Genomic DNA, 18,944 nt, shown 5'->3' with positions numbered 1-18,944 from the left:
GGCCTGCCGGCAGGGGGCGCAGCGCGGACCGGGGCCGGCCCAGGCGGCGGGAGGCGGCGGCCGCGGCGGCGGGAGGCGGCGGGAGGCGGGCGGAGGAGGAGGCAGAGGAGGCGGGAGCTGAGCTGAGTGGGGCGGGCGGCGGCGGGGCCCGAGCCCGAGAAGATGGCGGTGCGGAAGAAGGACGGCGGCCCCAACGTGAAGTATTATGAGGCCGCGGACACCGTGACCCAGTTCGACAACGTGCGGCTGTGGCTCGGCAAGAACTACAAGAAGGTACGCGGGCCGGGCCGGGCCGCGCGGCGACCGGGGGCGGGACAAAGGGACAGCGGCCCTGCAGCCCCAGGATCCTGCCCACCCTCCAGCCGCCCCGGCCCCTCCCCCGCGGCCTCGGGAGCAGCCCCCCGCGCGCCCTCCCGCGCGCCCGCGCCCCTCCCCCAGCCTCCCTCTCCCCGCACCCCCAGCCTCCGAGCCCAGCCCCCGCCCTCACTGCTGCGCCCTCTGCCCCTTGTTTTTCTCCACTGCCCGGCGGGCCCCGATGCCATTAGCCCACCTTCCCCCTCAGCCATCGCCCTCCTGGCTTTTCTGGGAGAGGCAGCCGGCCGGGAGTGGACCGGGTGCCCAGTGAGCTCCCCCGCAAACCCGAGCGTGCCCGCCAGAGCTCCCCACGGAGCCAGGTACCAGCCGGGCTGAGGCCTCCCCGGTGCTTTGTGTATGTTCAGGATGGAAAGCAGAAGGGTAAACAGTCACACAGCAAGCCGCTGGCTGCTCATCAGCCTGAAAAAGGTCCCCACCCTGGGATCACCTGTCTCCGCCGCTCATCCCCCACCTTCATCTAAGGGGGAACAATCTCCCAGGGAGCCAGGGTACAGGAGTTCTTGGGTAGCGGCCCCTTCTGAAACCTTTCCTCGATTTTACAATGAAGTCACCCTGCAACCTAGCTTTGCAATACCCTGGGTTTGGGGTCCAGAGGTTAGGGTGAGCTTTCTCTCTCCAGCCCCTCACCCCCTAACCCCAGAACTGGAGATCATAAGGTAGTGAACAAAGGGTTCAGGAATCCTTACCTGTCTTTTCTATCAAACCTCTTCCTGGTGTCGTCTTTGTCTCTAGGCCTGGTTTTCTCTGGAAATGGTCTGCCTCTCTTCTTTCTCACTACTCCCAGAGAGGGGTTCTCTTTGTGGCTTTCTTTCAGCTCCCTGGTTCTTCCTGCCGGCTTTGCAACTCGTCAGAAGTGTGCTTAGTGGCTTAGGAGAACTTCCTACTGATCCTGGTTATGAGACTAGCCCTGCCCTTGGGGTCTCTCTGGGTGTCAGAATCCTGACAAATAGCTGCTGTTTCTATGGCTGGTCTCTGCCCCTTTGTGAGGCTCTTGTTCCCAGGCCTTTTGACCTTTTGCAGGGAGATCAGGCTAGGGGCTTAGCCTGTGGCCTTGGGGTGATTGACAACTGTGACCTGGTTCAGCTTCCTTGCTCTTAGCCCTTTGTCATTTACCTTTCCCTTCACAGATCTCTTTTCACCTCTCACTGAGAGGTGCTGTCTTCTTTGTGATGAGGGTGGAGAACACAGGTCAAAAGGTAAAAAGAAAGTCTCCTGGCTCAGGTTCAAATTAGAATGGAAGGCTAGGATGCTACTAGGTAGCATAGTGTAGAAACACTGAAGCAGGGCCAGGGTTACTTGTCTCAGATACAGTTTCCTCTGACAGGGTAGATGTCTTGCTCTTCTCCATCAGGCTAAGTACCTGATGGCCCTTCCTGTCTAAGAGGGCCTATGAAGATGTTTATACCCATTCTTCAGAAGCAAAATGCACAAGCTCACTCTCTCAGTCAGCTTGCCCTCCTTCACTTCCTTGACCTTTTCTTGTTAGGCTACATCATAGGGGGAATCACGGCTTTACACAGAGTTCCCCTAAGAAATACACTTTTGTCTCTCTTAGAACCCCAAAGGTATTGTTTTCATGACCTGATCTCTATAAACCTCCAGGATTTTACAGCCCTCAGTGCTGTGGGCTAAAGATGAGGTGCCAAAGTAATAGGGTCCTGCAACTCCAATTTCAGAGTGTAGCTGAGGATGAGTAGTAAGCTTCCCTCTTCCCCCCACACTGGCAACCTGGGCTGGTGGCAGCAGTGTTTCAGCTTCCTGGTTGGGGTGTCCAGGGCCTCCCTTCTGCCATTTTCTTTATAGAGACTAAATGGAGTGAAAGGCACTATTTTCTCTGCTCCAAATGCTTCCAGAGCGCCTGGGGGAGAAATATGGGAGATAGTGGACAATTCATCTGGGGTCTATTTTTCTTTTCTTTCCCTCTTTTTTCCAAGTATATACAAGCTGAACCACCCACCAACAAGTCCCTGTCTAGCCTGGTTGTGCAGTTGCTACAATTTCAGGAAGAAGTTTTTGGCAAACATGTCAGCAATGCACCGCTCACTAAACTGCCGGTGAGTGCAGAAGTTGGGGGGAGGGTGGGGGGACTGGTGGTGAATCCTTCAAACTGGAGAGTTGTATTTTTTTAAGAATTTCTGAATTTTGTATTTTTTGAAATTTGGGTTATTTTCTACCATTCCTATCCCTGGTCAGGGCATATTGGCTTGGCCTAGTCCCCAATTTACCATTCCTTTTGTCTTAGTAATATTTTGTGCAGAGTGCCTGGGACTAGTCCACAAGTCTCTTATGGTATGGTGAAGGGGACTTGAGATTTGGATTTGCACAGGCTTGTGTTCACATCCTGGTTTTGCCACTTCATGGCTCTGTGACCTTGGGCAACATTCATCAGTCTTGGTTCCTTCATCTCTAGATGGGATTAGTAAACCTACCTTGTAGGGTTTCTATAGTGGTTCCTGAGGTAATTCAGTAAAGTGTTAGCATATATTGTTTCTTTCACTCCCCTCTTCCAGGCCACATGATACAATGGCACAGGGGTTAAAGAATTTCAGCTTTGAGGCTGGGCATGGTGGCTCACGCCTGTAATCCAAGCACTTTGGGAGGACAAGGCGGGCAGATCACCTGAGGTCAGGAGTTCAAGACCAGCCTGACCAACATGGAGAAACCCCATCTCTACTAAAAATACAAAATTAGCCGGGCATGGTAGCGCATGCCTGTAATCCCAGTGACTCAGGAGGCTGACGCAGGAGAATCACTTGAACCCAGGAGGTGGAGGTTGTGGTGAGCCAAGATCACGCCATTGCACTCCAGCCTGGGCAACAAGAGCAAAACTCCATCTCAAAAAAAAAAAAGATCTCCCTCTTAGCTTTGAGAGGGAGATCTGCTGGCTCTGTGGCTCACACCTGTAATCTCAGCATTTTGGGAGGCCAAGATGGGTGGATTACCAGAGGTCAAGAGTTTAGGACCAGCCTGGCCAACATGGTGAAAACCTGTCTTTACTAAAAAAATTTAAAAATTAGCTGAGTGTGGTGGCAGGTGCCTGTAATCCCAGCTACTCAGGAGGCTGAGGCAGGAGAATCACTTCAATCCAGGATTCGGAGGTTGCAGTGAGCCATGATTGCACCATTGCACTCCAGCCTGGGTGACAAGAACAAAACTCTGTCTCAAAAAAAAAAAAAAAAAAAAGAGGCCGGGCACGGTGGCTCATACTTGTAATCCCATCACCTTGGGAGGCTGAGACAGGTGGATCACAAAGTTGAGATTGAGACTATCCTGGCCAACTTGGTGAAACCCCGTCTCTACTAAAAATACAAAAATTAGCCGGGTGTGGTGGTGGGCGCCTGTAATCCCAGCTACCTGGGAGGTTGAGGCAGGGGAATTGCTTGAACCCGGGAGGCAGAGGTTGCAGTGAGCCAAGATCGTGCCACTGCACTCCAGCCTGCGCAACACAGTGAGACTCAGTTTCAAAAAAAAAAAAAAAAAGAGAGGAAGGGAGGGAGATCAGTTCAGCATGGGATTTTGTGTGAAAGGATTATTATTAAGTTATGACAGAATTTACAATGGAACCTTGACATGCTTCTTCTGTATCTTAATTTTGTAGATCAAATGTTTCCTAGATTTCAAAGCTGGGGGCTCCTTGTGCCACATTCTTGCAGCTGCCTACAAATTCAAGAGTGACCAGGGATGGTGAGATGATTCTCTCTATTCTTCTTACATTTAGTTTAGAGGAAATCCCCAGTTTTGACTCCCTGGGGTCTTTCTGGGGTAGAAATTCTTGTGAGTCTATTTTGCTAGGTCAGTAGACCTGACTTACTAGGTCAGAGAAATGGTTGGGAGTCAGAGCCAAAACAGTCTCCATGAGTGAATGTGTGAGTGTCAGTGTGTGTTTTGTAGAGGAAAAGGGATTCTTAGCTTGGCATCTTAAACCTTTTTTTTGTCCCTTTGGAGTAAGCACAGAGAGTGATTCATGGAGTTGAGATCAGTGAACCTCAGATCGCAGGTGATTTTGGCAACAGCTGTGAGCAAGCTTGCCTCCTAATTTCCCATATTAAGAAGTCATGGCTGGGCACAGTGGCTCCCACCTGTAATCCTAGCACTTTGGGAGGCTGAGGTGGGCAGATCACTTGAGGTCAGGAGTCCGAGATAAACCTGGCCAACATGATGAAACCCTATCTCTACTAAAAGCCAGGTGTGGTGGCCTGCGAGGGTCACCTGGGCTACTTGGGAGGCTGAGGCAGGAGAATGGCTTATACACGGGAGGCGGAGGTTGCAGCGAGCCGAGATCTCACCAGTGCACTCCAGCCTGGGCAATAGAGCGAGACTTCTTCTTAAAAGAAAAAAAAAAAGGCTGGGCGAGGTAGTTCCCGCCTGTAATCCCACCACTTTGGGAGGCCAGGGCAGGTGGATCATGAGATCAGGAGTTCAAAACCAGACTGGCCAACATGGTGAAACCCCATCTCTACTAAAAAATACAAAAATTGGCTGGGCATGGTGGCTCGTGCCTGTAATCCCAGCTACTTGGGAGGCTGAGGTAGGAGAATTGCTTGAACCAGGACTCTGGAGGTGGAGGTTGCAGTGAGCTGAGATCCCACCACTGCACTCCAGCTTGGGCTACAGAGCAAGACTTCATCTCAAAAAAAAAAAAAAAAAAAAAAAAGCCCAGGTGCCATGGTTCACACCTGTAATCCCAGCACTTTGGGAGGTCAAGGTGGGCAGATCACAAGGTTGAGATCGAGACCATTCTGGCCAACATGGTGAAACCCGGTCTCTACTAAAAATACAGAAATTAGTTGGGTGTAGTGGCGCATGGCTGTAATCCTAAGGAATAGGGAGGCTGAGGCAAGAGAATCACTTGAACCTGAAAGGCGGAGGTTGCAGTGAGCCGAGATCACACCATGCCTTCACCTCATCTGCACACCAGAGCTATACCACTCACTAGATTATTGCCTCTTCACAAGGCGGCGTTACGATTTCCAGAATCCATCACGCATGGACCGCAATGTGGAAATGTTTATGACCATTGAGAAGTCCTTGGTGCAGGTAATAGGCATATCCCCTATTTATCTCTGTTCCCTCAGTGAGAATCTGAAGCACTCCTTTCCCATAGTCTCATTCTGTTTCTTCTCTCCACAGAATAATTGCTTGTCTCGGCCTAACATTTTTCTGTGCCCGGAAATTGAGCCCAAACTACTAGGGAAACTAAAGGACATTATCAAGAGACACCAGGTAAATGGTCCGGTCAGGAAAGGTTTCAGAAACCCCATGACTCTTTTCCCAACGTTTTCCATACCAAGCAGCAGCCCTGCATTACCATGTTTTCTACTTCAGAGGTGGCTCTGTCTACTTGGGAAAAGAGTAGAGTTAAAACCTTGAGTCTGTCTTTTCTGTCTGCTTCTCCCATTTGTCAGTCCTGACAGATTTGCATTACTATTCCTGGAGACTATGTTGGCCTAGAGGAAAATAGTATCCATTTCCACTCAGCTGAAGATTGCTTGATTTCAGATAAATGAAATTCCTGCTCTTTGGAACTTTATAATAATGAACAGATGTCATTGATAGTGACATACAGTTGACTTTAAATTCCCCATGTGTAGGTTGTCTGTTCAGAGGATTGTTTGTAACAGTTTTTAATTCTTTGACTTTTCTGCATTATTAGCACAATTCCAGCTATTTCCCTCTGCCACTTAGCTGGCATGTGCTTAGAGAATGCAAACTAACTTTAATATCATTCAAAGCAAAATATGATTAGGAAGGCAGCTCTGTGACTAAACTTTGAGTAATTCAGAGGGGACCATAATTTACCTGCTTCTCCTTGTACCATCCAGGGAACAGTCACTGAAGATAAGAACAATGCCTCCCATGTTGTGTATCCTGTCCCGGGGAATCTAGAAGAAGGTGAGACCTGGTTTTTTCTGGCTATTTGAGTGGATGGCTTGGAGTAGGAGGCAGAGGACTAAGATCACCGTTCAGTATCTAGGCCCCTCTCCTTTCAATCTTGAATCCTCCTACCTCCTTAAGTTCCTGTTACCAAGTCCCCTGCTACAACAGGAGAGCACTTTAGTTAGGGCTTATGTATAGTATTTTTTTGTGTCCCTCTTTAGCTTATCTGTCTCCCTTCTCTGCCTCTATCCCCAGAGGAATGGGTACGACCAGTCATGAAGAGGGATAAGCAGGTTCTTCTGCACTGGGGCTACTATCCTGACAGGTGAGGATGGGTTCCTGGGGCAGGTTTAAGTATAAGAGCCAGACCCAGAAGCCCTAGAACATCTAGCAAAGCAAGAAGCCACTCTTTCAGTTATTTTTAGGTCACTTAATTGGTTCTCCTGTCACCTATTAAGTGAACCTCTGTCTTGCGGCAGGTTTGGACTTATTGGACAAGGCTTAGCCTAAAAGGATTGAGGCTTTTTTTGTGAAATGATTATCCCAGCATAAATGTTATAAACAGTCTAAATGTCTAACAGTAGGAAAATGTTTCAGTAAATTTGTATATCTACTCAGTCGGCTATTGTGCAGCCTTTAAAGTGATATGAAATAACATGGATAATTTATAGGTGAATATTACTATTAATTGCAAAAAGTAACATGTAGGCCTGGCGTGGTATCTCACATCTGTAGCCCCAGCATGTTGGCAGGCCCAGGCAGGCGAATCACCTGAGGTCAGGAGTTCGAGACCAGGCTGGGCAACATGGTGAAACCCCATCTCTACTGAAAATACAGCAACAACAACAAAAAACAATTAGCCAGGTGTGATGGCATGCCCTGTAGCCCAGCTACTTGGGAGGCTGAGGCAGGAGAATCACTTGAACCTGAGCAGGGGAGGTTGCAGTGAGCTGAGATCTCGCCACTGCACTCCAGCCTGGGTGACAGAGCAAGACTCTGTATCAACAAAACAAAACATATAGGCTGGGTGCACTGGCTCATCCCTCTAATATGTAGGCTGGGTGCCGTGGCTCACGTCTATAATCTCAGTACTTGGGGAGGCTGCAGCAGGCAGATTGTTTAAACCCAGGAATTTCCAAAAAAAAAAAAAAATTAAAAAAAAAAAAAAAAAAATATATATATATATATATATATATATATATATACACACACACACACAAATTAACTGGGTGTGGTGGCATGCACCTGTAGCCCTAACTACTTGTGGGGCTGAGGCCAGAGGATTGCTTGAGCCCAGGAAGTTGAGTCTGCATTGAGCTGTGATTGCACCACTGCACTTCAGCCTGGGTAAGAGAGCAAGACCCTGTCTCAAAAAAAAAAAAAAAAAAAAAAGGCATGTAAAATGTCATCAATGTGATTATAACTATGTAAAAACAAAATTGTGGACCAGGCACAGTAGCTCACTCTGTAATCCTAGCAGTTTGGGAGGTCAAGGCGGGGGGATCACTAAAGGCCAGAAGTTCAAGACCAGCCTAGACAACAAAGTGAGACCCTGTCTCAACAAAAACAAAAACCCTGGCCTGGAGTGGTGGCTCATGCCTGTAATCCCAGCAGTTTGGGAGGCCGAGGCGGGTGGATCACAAGGTCAGGAGTTCGAGACTAGCCAGGCCAAGATGGTGAAACCCCTTCTCTTCTAAAAAAACAGAAATTAGTCGGGCACAGTGGTGGGCACCTGTAATCACAGCTACTTAGGAGGCTGAGAGGAGAATTGCTTGAAGACAGGAGGCAGGGGTTGCAGTGATCTGAGATCACCCCATTGCACTCCAGCCTGGGCAACAGCAAGACTCCATCTCAAAAAAAAAAAAAAAATTACTGTGAAAAATATATATACAAAAAAAAAATTTACTGTGAAAAATATATATACAAGTGTCAAGAGTAGTTGTGTAAGGGTGATTCTTTTCATTCTCTATTTTTGAAATGTTTCGTAATGGGCTTTTATTACTTTATATGAATAGAATACCAAAAAAATAAGCCAACAACCCAATACTTTCTGCAAATAGAAAGGGTAGAAGATCTGCACTTTACTTTCCCACAACTCCATCTCATTGATTCTACTGTATGCCCAATTTCCCGTGGCAGTTATGACACGTGGATCCCAGCGAGTGAAATTGAAGCATCTGTGGAAGATGCTCCAACTCCTGAGAAACCTAGGAAGGTGAGCTTTTCTTGCACCCCTGCTTCCCAAAAAAGAATGCCAGGACCAGTCTACTCTTTGGAAGTGAAACAGAGGCTCCTGTGTCCTTGGGCTTTTTCTGTTAAGGTTCCGCAGACAGAGCTTCTCTGCGGCATGATCTGCCTTCGTACTTTAGGTTCATGCAAAGTGGATCCTGGACACTGACACCTTCAATGAATGGATGAATGAGGAAGACTATGAAGTAAATGATGACAAAAACCCTGTCTCCCGCCGAAAGAAGATTTCAGCCAAGACATTGACAGATGAGGTGACAAACCCTGTTCTTTTTTCCAGGCGCCCTTAGCATAAGTCTCAGAAAAAGTCTTCACTGGGGATTGTATGCTGACATTTGTCCTGATTCTCCATCCTATAGGTGAACAGCCCAGATTCAGATCGACGGGACAAGAAGGGGGGAAACTATAAGAAGAGGAAGCGCTCCCCATCTCCTTCACCAACCCCAGAAGCGAAGAAGAAAAATGCTAAGAAAGGGTGTGCCAGCCCCTAGCCTGCCCCTGAGTTCACCACTCTCTCCACATCGTGTTGAAAGAAGGAAAACCAAATCCCTTCCTTTAACCACCTGGCCATGACCTGGGTGTGCCGTATAATAGTGCAGGTGTCCTGAGAGGGAAGATGAGATTTTTAGCTGCTTAGTTGTTAGTTCTGGTCCCGGCCCCACTAGTAAACTTAAAGAGAACTTTATCAAATGAAAGGCCTTTGCCAGTTCCCATTACTCTGTAATTACTGGTTTCTGTTTGTACTCAACTCTACCCTTGGGATTCTATGTCACTTCCCTTCCCTTGAACTTCCACTTCCAGGGACTCTTGTCCAAGGATGACTGGGTTCTCTTTCACTCTCTTTTCTTCCCAGTCCCTCAACACCTTACACTAAGTCAAAGCGTGGTCACAGAGAAGAGGAGCAAGAAGACCTGACAAAGGACATGGACGAGCCCTCACCAGTCCCCAATGTAGAAGAGGTGACACTTCCCAAAACAGGTACAGACCAGGCTGAGCTCCTGGGATTCAGCTTCACTCCCTGTCCTGACTTCTTTGCCAAACCCCAAGTGAGCTGATTTCTCAGGTCCACCTCACAGTCTACAGGATCTTTTCCTTAAATTTAGTTGGTTATTAGAATTATATTTGTTAGCAGGAAAATCCTCTAACTTTGTATTCATATCTGTGTTGTGGACTGTGCTTTGTACCTGGTGGTAGTTGTCTCCAAACACCAATTATGAGCTTTCAATAGTAAAATACATTTGAGCATGGCCAGGCACGGTGGCTCACACCTGTAATCCCAGCACTTTGGGAGGCCGAGGTGGGCAGATCACCTGGGATCAGGGGTTCAAGACCAGCCTGGCCAACATAGTGAAACCTCATCTCTACTAAAAATACAAAAACTAGCCAGGCATGGTGGTGGACGCCTATAATCCCAGCTACTCAGGAGGCTGAGGCAGGAGACTTGCTTGATCCCAGGAGGTCGAGGTTACAGTGAGCCAAGATCCCACCACTGCACTCCAGCCTGGGCGACAAGAGCAAAACTCCACCTCAAAAAAAAAAGCCAGGCACAGTGGCTCACGCCTGTAATCTCAGCACTTTGGGAGGCTGAGGCTGGCAGATCATGAGGTCAGGAGTTTGAGACCAGCCTGGCCAACATGGTGAAACCCCATCTCTACTTAAAATACAAAAATTAGCTGGGCATGGTGGCGCGTGCCTGTAGTTCTAGCTACTCAGGAGGCCTCATGAGGCAGGAGAATTGCTTGAACCTGGGAGGCAGAGGTTGTGGTGAGCTGAGATCGTACCAGTGCACTCCAGCCTGGGCAGCAGAGTGAAACTCCGTCTCAGAATCCATCTCAGAGTAGCTTAACAGTACATGTGGCCGGGCACGGTGGCTCAAGCCTGTAATCCCAGCACTTTGGGAGGCCGAGGCGGGTGGATCACGAGGTCGAGAGTTCGAGACCATCCTGGTCGACATGGTGAAACCCCGTCTCTACTAAAAATACAAAAAATCAGCTGGGCATGGTGGCGTGTGCCTGTAATCCCAGCTGCTCAGGAGGCTGAGGCAGGAGAATTGCCTGAACCCAGGAGGCGGAGGTTGCGGTGAGCCGAGATCACGCCATTGCACTCCAGCCTGGGTAACAAGAGCGAAACTCCGTCTCAAAAAAAAAAAAAAAAAAAAAAAAAAAAAAAAAAAAAAAAAAAAAAAAAAAAAAACAGTACATGTACGTAATTTATGCTCAAATATATAAAAATATGTGTATGTGTGTGTATATATATATATATATATATATTTGAGCATAAATTACGTACATGTACTGTTAAGCCACTACTATGGGAATGTTATAAAACACAAACATACCTAAAAAATTTAAAATGTAAAGAATGATAAACATAAAAGAGAAGTTTTGATACTATGTTCCTGAATTGCAGTGGATCATCTTTTGCATCCTATGCGAGAACCCCACTTTGGAGACCATTGCTCTACCAGTCCTGGTTTACAGTCTGTATTCCATAGACTTGCCCCAGGTATTCCAGGAGTGTATTTCAGGGGTAGGATTAGGGGTGCCACTGAGAGGAGTTCTGACTTTCGTCTCCTCGTCCATCAGCTCTCTTCTCTATGTTTGTTCCTGAGGATATACATATGAATTCAGTTGAGGAAAGTATTCCCTGCTTTCAAAAATGTTTAACACCTAACCACTCCTCTGCAGAGTGATTGGGTCAGACTCAGTATCAGACCATTAAAAGCTTACAGATACATACATAGATGGAGATCCAGGCCTCTCAAAGGCAAAAATGATTTATGAATTTACATAGAGAAATAAATTAATTTTTGGTTAGAGAAGTGGGGAAAGTAGCAAGCAAGTTTCAAGCTCTAGAATAATTGTGACTGGAGAGAGTTACTCTATTTTGAGATCAGATGGAGAAAATTTTTGGAGAAAGTAGGATCTCTGGGATTATTAAATTGAAGACTTGAATTAGGCATAATCTGTCTGATAAAACGACTCTCTGTTTTGGCAGTCAACACAAAGAAAGACTCAGAGTCAGCCCCAGTCAAAGGCGGCACCATGACTGACCTGGGTAAGATGGGGAACTCTTGAGCAAGGCAGTCAGAGCCAAGGGGAGGGGAGGGCTCATCTGCCCCCTTTTTGCTAGCCTGATGGGCTTTTGGTAGGGCTTTCTTGCCCCTCAGGGGGCTCCAGCCTTACATTTTGCTGTCTTTCTCTTTCAGATGAACAGGAAGATGAAAGCATGGAGACGACGGGCAAGGTGGAGCCAGTTTAGAGAGGCCCTACCTCTCTATGTGATTCTTACTTGTGATTATAAAGTTCATTCTGCCCAAACTTTTCACTGCCCAGACTTTTCTCACCCTAGACTAATTCTAGCTGTTGTTCAAAACTCTGACCCTTTCAGAGTCCGGGGGCCCATGACTGCTCAGTCTCATCACCCATCTTTAGTGTCCACATTCCTGGGGTGTGGGAGAAGCACAGGGTTGCCAGGGAGGGAACAGGAATGCTGAGTGTCCAGCAGCCTCCATACTTGTAGGATGAGGATGAGAACAGTACAGGAAACAAGGGGGAGCAGACCAAGAATCCAGATCTGCATGAGGACAATGTGACGGAACAGACCCACCACATCATCATTCCCAGCTATGCGGCCTGGTTCGACTACAATAGGTATGGCTTCCCCAACTTCTCGCTCAGCTATTTCCCTGCCTCCAGGGGTCAACAGACTGTTCTTCTCCCTGCCTCCTCCAAATGAATTATTTCTTCCTCAGCCAGATAGACTAGAGTACACTTTAGTTTTAGGGGAGCTCCTGGTGTCCTTTTGAGTCTTATAGCCCTTGTGGGATGTTCTCCCCAAACTTCTAATTACTTCCAGCAATTTCGAGCTCTTTTCCTTCTCTTCTAGGGTTTTCCTCCCTTTGGGGTCCCCATCCCTTCACCAGTGCCTTCTTCTGAAACCACTCTGGCTTCTCTTGCAGCGTTCATGCCATTGAGCGGAGGGCTCTTCCTGAGTTCTTCAACGGCAAGAACAAGTCCAAGACTCCAGAGATGTAAGGAAATCTCAGCTCATATTTCTCCTTCTCCCTCCTGTTCCCCGATTCACCCTTCCTGATCCAATAACATTCAGTTTAGCAAACATTTCTTGAGCTTCTTCCATGAGCCAGGCACTGTGATAGGCTTACAAAGACATAATATCTGCCCTTAGGCAGCCCTGACCCAGCATGTAGACACATGTTCTTTAGGATTTGCCCAAGGGTGATATTAAGCATGTTCTATACATAACAAGTACATAGTCCAGTGCCTCAAATTCTTTTTAACAGGATATAGAGCTTTTCAATCCATAATTACTGATAATTGTCCTATACTGCAGATATCCTCAGCAAAAGTAATCATTTTGATTAAAGTATAAATTACTATTACAAGGCTGGTTCCCGAGAGTAGGTATTGATAGAAAAACAAGAGAAGGAACTAATAGAAGACCCGTTTATATGAATTAAGGGATGGAGAGGGCTCTCTGGGAAAGAAGTGTAGGAGCCATGGTGGCTCACAACTGTAAATCATCCCATTAGGACGCTGAGAGAGAAGGATTTCTTGAGGCTAGGAGTTCGAGAATAGCATGAGCAACATAGGGAGACTCCCATCTCTAAAGAAGTAGAAAAAAAGATTAGCTGGGCATGGTGGGGCATGCCTGTGGTCCCAGCTACTTGGGAAGCTGAAATGGGAGGATCCCTTGAGCCCAGGAGTTTGAGGCTACAGTGAGCCATGATCATGCCACTGCACTCCAGCCTTGGTGACACAGCAAGACCCCATCTCTAAAAATTTAATGAACAAATAAAGTATGGGTTTGGGGCTCAAAAGTCTGCATCATCTTCAAGATTTTGCCTCAGGCCAAACCTGCTTGGCTTTAGATAAGACTTGACAATCTTCTTTGGTTAGGGATACTTCAAGATAACCACACTGATGAGATGGGTGAGACAGAACTGAACAAATGTTCTTCCCAACTATTCCACAGCTTCCTCTCTCTGGGGGTCCCTCCATGTGTTTTCCCTATAGTTTTGTATGGTTTTCTCTTCCTGGGGAAAGCAGTATGTGTGAAAAGAAGTAGTGATCAGGTGAAATGAATTCAATATGACATGCAGTCAGGGATGGAGTAAGAAATGAACTTTTGGTATAAAATACTAAATGATGATAATTGCCTACGTTTATTGAGAGCTTACTATCTCCCAGGCACTATCCTAAATGTCCAACATACATTGAGTAATTTAATCTTTATGTCAGCCTTAGAGGTGGGTATCGTCTTCAGTTGACAGATAGGATATGGAGGAGTCAGGTCACCTGCATAAACTCACAGAGCTAGTAAGTAAAACCAGAATCTGAATCCTTTGATCTGACCCATGTTCTGAAACTTTACACTGTACCACATATAGCTGCCATTTTTTCTGAGCCCCTACAGTGTGCCAGGCACTGTACTCCTACTTTATAGACCTCTCATTCTCAACAGACATTCCATTGTACAGATGAGGGAATCAAGGTTTAAAAAAATTGAAGTAAATTGCCATGGTCCTCATGGTAGAACTGGGATTTGAACTTAAATCTTTTCAACTTCAAAACATATGTTTTTAGGCCGGGCGCGGTGGCTCAAGCCTGTAATCCCAGCACTTTGGGAGGCCGAGGCGGGTGGATCACGAGGTCAAGAGATCGAGACCATCCTGGTCAACATGGTGAAACCCCGTCTCTACTAAAAATACAAAAAAACTAGCTGGGCATGGTGGCGCGTGCCTGTAATCCCAGCTACTCAGGAGGCTGAGGCAGGAGAATTGCCTGAGCCCAGGAGGCGGAGGTTGCGGTGAGCCGAGATCGCGCCATTGCACTCCAGCCTGGGTAACAAGGGCGAAACTCCGTCTCAAAAAAAAACAAAAAAACAAACAAAAAAAAGTATGTTTTTTACCATGTTATGCTGACTAGCTGTGTGCATGAATAAGGACTTCCCTTTAACATCTGAGTCGGAGTTTCTTTTTCAGATGGTGTCTTGCCCTGTCACCCAGGCTGGAGTGCAATGATGCAGTCTCGGCTCACTGCAACCTCTACCTCTCGGGTTCAAGTGATTCTAATTCCTCAGCCTCCCGAGTAGCTGAGATTACAGGTGCCCGCCACCATGCCCAGCTAATTTTTGTATTTTTAGTAGAGATGGGGTTTCACATGTTGGCCAGGCTGGTCTCGAACACCTGACCTCATGATCTGCCCACCTTGGCCTCCCAAGGTGCTGGGGATTGCAGGCATGAGCCACCGTGCCCAGCATTTTTTTTTTTTTTGAGACAGAGTTTTGATCTTGTTGCCTAGGCTGGAATGCAATGGTGCAATCTCAGCTCACTGCAACCTCCACCTCCCAGGTTCAAGTGATTGGCCTGTCTCAGCCTCCCGAGTAGCTGGGATTATAGGTGCATGCCACCATGCCCGGCCAATTTTTATATTTTTAGTAGAGACGAGTTTCATTATATTGGTCAGGCTGGTCTCGAACTCCTGACCTCAGGTGATTCTCCCACCTCAGCTTCCCAAAGTGCTGGGATTAAAGGTGTGAGCCACTGTGCCCAGCTGAGTATTTTTTCTTAACTTCTAATTCCTTGTTTAAATATTACATAGGCCAGGCTCAGTGGTTTATGCCTGTAATCCCAGCACTTTGGGAGGCCAAGGCAGGTGGATCACAAGGACAAGAGTTTGAGACCAGCCTGGCTAATATGGTGAAACCCCATCTCTACTAAAAAGACAAAAAGAATTAGCCAGGTGTGGTGGCAGGCGCCTGTAGTCCCAGCTACTTGGGAGGCTGAGGCAGGAGAATCACTTGAATCTGGGAGATGAAGGTTGCAGGGAGCCGAGATTGTACTACTGCACCCTAGCCTGAGCGATAGAGTGAGACTCTGTCTCAAAAAAAAAAAAATTTTTTTTTAATAAAAATTGTATAAAGTGGCCAGGCGTGGTGGCTCACACCTGTAATCATCCCAGCACTTTGGGAGACCAAGGCGGGTGGATCACCTGAGGTCGGGAGTTAAAGACCAGCTGACCAACATGGAGAAACCCTGTCTCTACTAAAAATACTAAATTAGCCGGGCGCGGTGGCTCAAGCCTGTAATCCCAGCACTTTGGGAGGCCGAGGCGGATGGATCACGAGGTCGAGAGATCGAGACCATCCTGGTCAACATGGTGAAACCCCGTCTCTACTAAAAATACAAAAAAACTAGCTGGGCGTGGTGGCGCGTGCCTGTAATCCCAGCTACTCAGGAGGCTGAGGCAGGAGAATTGCCTGACCCCAGGAGGCGGAGGTTGCAGTGAGCCGAGATCGCGCCATTGCACTCCAGCCTGGGTAACAAGAGCGAAACTCCGTCTCAAAAAAAAAAAAAAAAAATACAAAATTAGCCAAGTATGGTGGCGCATGCCTGTAATCCTAGCTACTTGGGAGGCTGAGGCAGGAGAATTTGCTTGAAGCTGGAAAGCAGAGGTTGCGGTGAGCCAAGATCACACCATTGAACTCCAGCCTGAGCAACAAAAGCAAAACTCCATCTCAAAAAAAAAATTGTATGAAATATCCCTAAGTATAGCCAAGGAGATAACCCATTTAACTAAAGAAAATCCCAGCCGGGTGCGGTGGCTCAAGCCTGTAATCCCAGCACTTTGGGAGGCCGAGGTGGGTGGATCACAAGGTCAAAAAATCGAGACCATCCTGGTCAACATGGTGAAACCCCGTCTCTACTAAAAATACAAAAAATTAGCTGGGCATGGTGGCACGTGCCTGTAATCCCAGCTACTCAGGAGGCTGAGGCAGGAGAATTGCTTGAACCCAGGAGGCGGAGGTTACGGTGAGCCGAGATCGTGCCATTGCACTCCAGCCTGGGTAACAAGGGCGAAACTCCGTCTCAAAAAAAAAAAAAAAAGAAAAGAAAATCCCATCAAGGAAAAGTAAGACATATTTGAAATCCTTACATCTAACATATAGCAGGCACTAGGCATATTGAGTCATATAATCTACTTTTTTCTATCTTTGTCATGTAGGAGAAATCATTAGCTCTCTTACCATTTTTTCCCACTCTTCAGCCCTTGAACAAACATTTATTTTTCTTCTTCTTGTTCCTCTCTCTCTCTCTTCTAAGCTACCTGGCGTATCGAAACTTTATGATTGACACTTACCGACTGAACCCCCAAGAATATCTTACCTCTACTGCCTGCCGCCGAAACCTGGCAGGTGATGTCTGTGCCATCATGAGGTGGGTCTTGTGGCTGAGGACAAGGGGGTACATGAGAATGTCTGCCTATGGATTTGTTTTGGCAGTAGTAGAAATGCCAGTAAGGAACATAGAGGAACAGGCAGAAAAAACACCTCTAGAGAAAGGCAAAGTACGAGTTTGGGGAATAAGTGACTTGAGAGATTAGCAGTGGCATTCTCTGAAGGGTAGAATAAAGGACAAAGAGGCCAGGCTTGGTGATTCACGCCTGTAATCCCAGCACTTTGGGAGGCCGAGACGGATCACGAGATCAGGAGATCGAGACCATCCTGGCCAACATGGTGAAACCCCGTCTCTGCTAAAAATACAAAAAAATTAGCTAGACCGGGCACGGTGGCTCAAGCCTGTAATCCCAGCACTTTGGGAGGCCAAGGTAGGTGGATCACGAGGTGAAGAGATCAAGACCATCCTGGTCAACATGGTGAAACCTCGTCTCTACTAAAAATACAAAACATTAGCTGGGCATGGTGGCGCGTGCCTGTAATCCCAGCTACTCAGGAGGCTGAGGCAGGAGAATTGCCTGAACCCAGGAGGCAGAGGTTGCGGTGAGCCGAGATCGCGTCACTGCACTACAGCTTGGGTGACATTGTAAGACTCCGTCTGAAAAAAAAAAAAAAAAAAAAGGACAGAGAGGAAGCACGTCTGTAATTGAAAGATACTGATTCAGGCCAGGCATGGTGGCTCACTCCTGTAATCCAAACACATTGGGAGACCAAGGTGGGAGAATTGTTGGAGCCCAGAAGTTTGAGACCAGCCTGGTGAAAATGGCGAAACCCCATCTCTACAGAAAATGCAAAAATTTAGCTAGGTGTGTTGGCATGTGCCTGTGGTCTTAGTGACTCAGGAGACTGAGGTGGGAGGATCACCTGAGACCTGGAGGTGGAGGCTGCAGTGAACGGTGATCACACCACTGCACTTCGGCCTCTCTCAGGGAAAAAAGAAAGAAAGAAAAACTGGTTCAGTTTTACTAGCTATTCAGAAAGAAATGTCCGGTAGGTAGGTGGCTATAGAAATTGGCCCAGGCTGTAGATGTAGATGTGGATGTCACTGGCATTTAAGTGGTAGATGAACAATTGGATTAAGTGAGCTTTCCTAAGGCGTACAATGAACAGAAGAAAAGGCCAGGGTTGGGTGGGGAGGGAGTTTATGCCCCAACTTCTGCCCTCAGTTTTCCTCCTAATGCAGCTTTCTGACTATCCGTGTGACCGTGTCTGCCCTCTCCACACAGGGTCCATGCCTTCCTAGAACAATGGGGTCTTATTAACTATCAGGTGGATGCTGAGAGTCGACCAACCCCAATGGGGCCTCCGCCTACCTCTCACTTCCATGTCTTGGCTGACACACCATCAGGGCTGGTGCCTCTGCAGCCCAAGACCCCGCAGGTAGGGTGAGGTTCTATGGGGACAGGGCAGGTTGGGAAGATTGGGCTTCTTTGGACTTTTCTTTTTCTGGTTTTGAGGGTAATGGTTCAGTTGTGTTTTGAGGCTTCTTCCTTTTCCATGGGATGCAAAGGGCCGCAATAATCAGCCCCATGTGTTTAGCACCCTCCCTTAGCCTTTGTACCTAAGGCTGTAATTGCTGAGGGAGAAGAGATGATCCTTTTACTCAAGGAGCAGACAGGCTAATGTAGGGGATTCAATAGATAGAGAAAAATGGCTTAAAATTAACTTGCATGAAATTTTTAAACTTTTTCATCTTTCCCACATTTTTTCATTTTTGCCTCATAATTATCACCTTCATTTTTTTTTTTTTTTCATTTCCACTTCATCCATTACAGAAATTAGGAGGAAGGTTATGTGGCTTGCCCAAGGTCACAGAGTACCAAATCTAGGATTAGAACCTAATTGTCCAGCTCCTAAGAGAACCTGTAAAGATAATGTGAATATAAATGGATATCATGCCAACGACATGTCTTATTAATCGTGAAGGGAACATGGAACAGTGGCATGAGTGCCCCCAGAGCTTGCAGGCCACCCAGCATTTGGTCTTGAGGCTTCCAGGGCCTTGGCCTGGTCATTTCCTACCCAGCCTCCATGACGCCAAGCTCTGTCCCCCAGGGCCGCCAGGTTGATGCTGATACCAAGGCTGGGCGAAAGGGCAAAGAGCTGGATGACCTGGTGCCAGAGACGGCTAAGGGCAAGCCAGAGCTGGTAGGTGGGGTGCAGACCCCGCTGGGCTGCTCATTTGC

The 18,944-nt window shown here is 47.4% G+C and overlaps 1 protein-coding gene across 7 annotated transcripts in view; it reads left to right on the top strand.

Annotated features, from left to right (window-relative positions):
- The first annotated feature begins 29 nt into the window (after positions 1-29).
- SMARCC2 (SWI/SNF related BAF chromatin remodeling complex subunit C2) overlaps positions 30-18,944 on the top strand; it is a 31,025-nt gene continuing 12,110 nt past the window's right edge. For 4 of the 7 annotated variants that reach the window (XM_039472398.2, XM_039472393.2, XM_039472397.2 and 1 more), the window contains exons 1-18: positions 30-273; positions 2,310-2,429; positions 3,974-4,059; positions 5,331-5,412; positions 5,506-5,598; positions 6,198-6,267; positions 6,508-6,577; positions 8,392-8,467; positions 8,622-8,753; positions 8,859-8,974; positions 9,353-9,477; positions 11,497-11,556; positions 11,708-11,745; positions 12,022-12,152; positions 12,461-12,532; positions 16,625-16,738; positions 17,985-18,138; positions 18,814-18,906. In XM_039472398.2, the coding sequence (XP_039328332.1) occupies positions 163-273; positions 2,310-2,429; positions 3,974-4,059; positions 5,331-5,412; positions 5,506-5,598; positions 6,198-6,267; positions 6,508-6,577; positions 8,392-8,467; positions 8,622-8,753; positions 8,859-8,974; positions 9,353-9,477; positions 11,497-11,556; positions 11,708-11,745; positions 12,022-12,152; positions 12,461-12,532; positions 16,625-16,738; positions 17,985-18,138; positions 18,814-18,906 (1,743 nt within the window). In that variant the 5' untranslated portion in view covers positions 30-162. The remainder of the gene's footprint in view (positions 274-2,309; positions 2,430-3,973; positions 4,060-5,330; positions 5,413-5,505; positions 5,599-6,197; positions 6,268-6,507; positions 6,578-8,391; positions 8,468-8,621; positions 8,754-8,858; positions 8,975-9,352; positions 9,478-11,496; positions 11,557-11,707; positions 11,746-12,021; positions 12,153-12,460; positions 12,533-16,624; positions 16,739-17,984; positions 18,139-18,813; positions 18,907-18,944) is intronic. The other 3 variants (XM_039472395.2, XM_039472394.2, XM_039472399.2) reach the window with 2 other exon arrangements.

The sequence above is a fragment of the Saimiri boliviensis genome, chromosome 7 (assembly GCF_048565385.1).
Source record: "Saimiri boliviensis isolate mSaiBol1 chromosome 7, mSaiBol1.pri, whole genome shotgun sequence".
NCBI lineage: Eukaryota > Metazoa > Chordata > Mammalia > Primates > Cebidae > Saimiri > Saimiri boliviensis.
The sequence above is the reverse complement of the archived record's forward strand: the minus strand, read 5'-3'. Positions and strand labels throughout refer to the sequence as shown.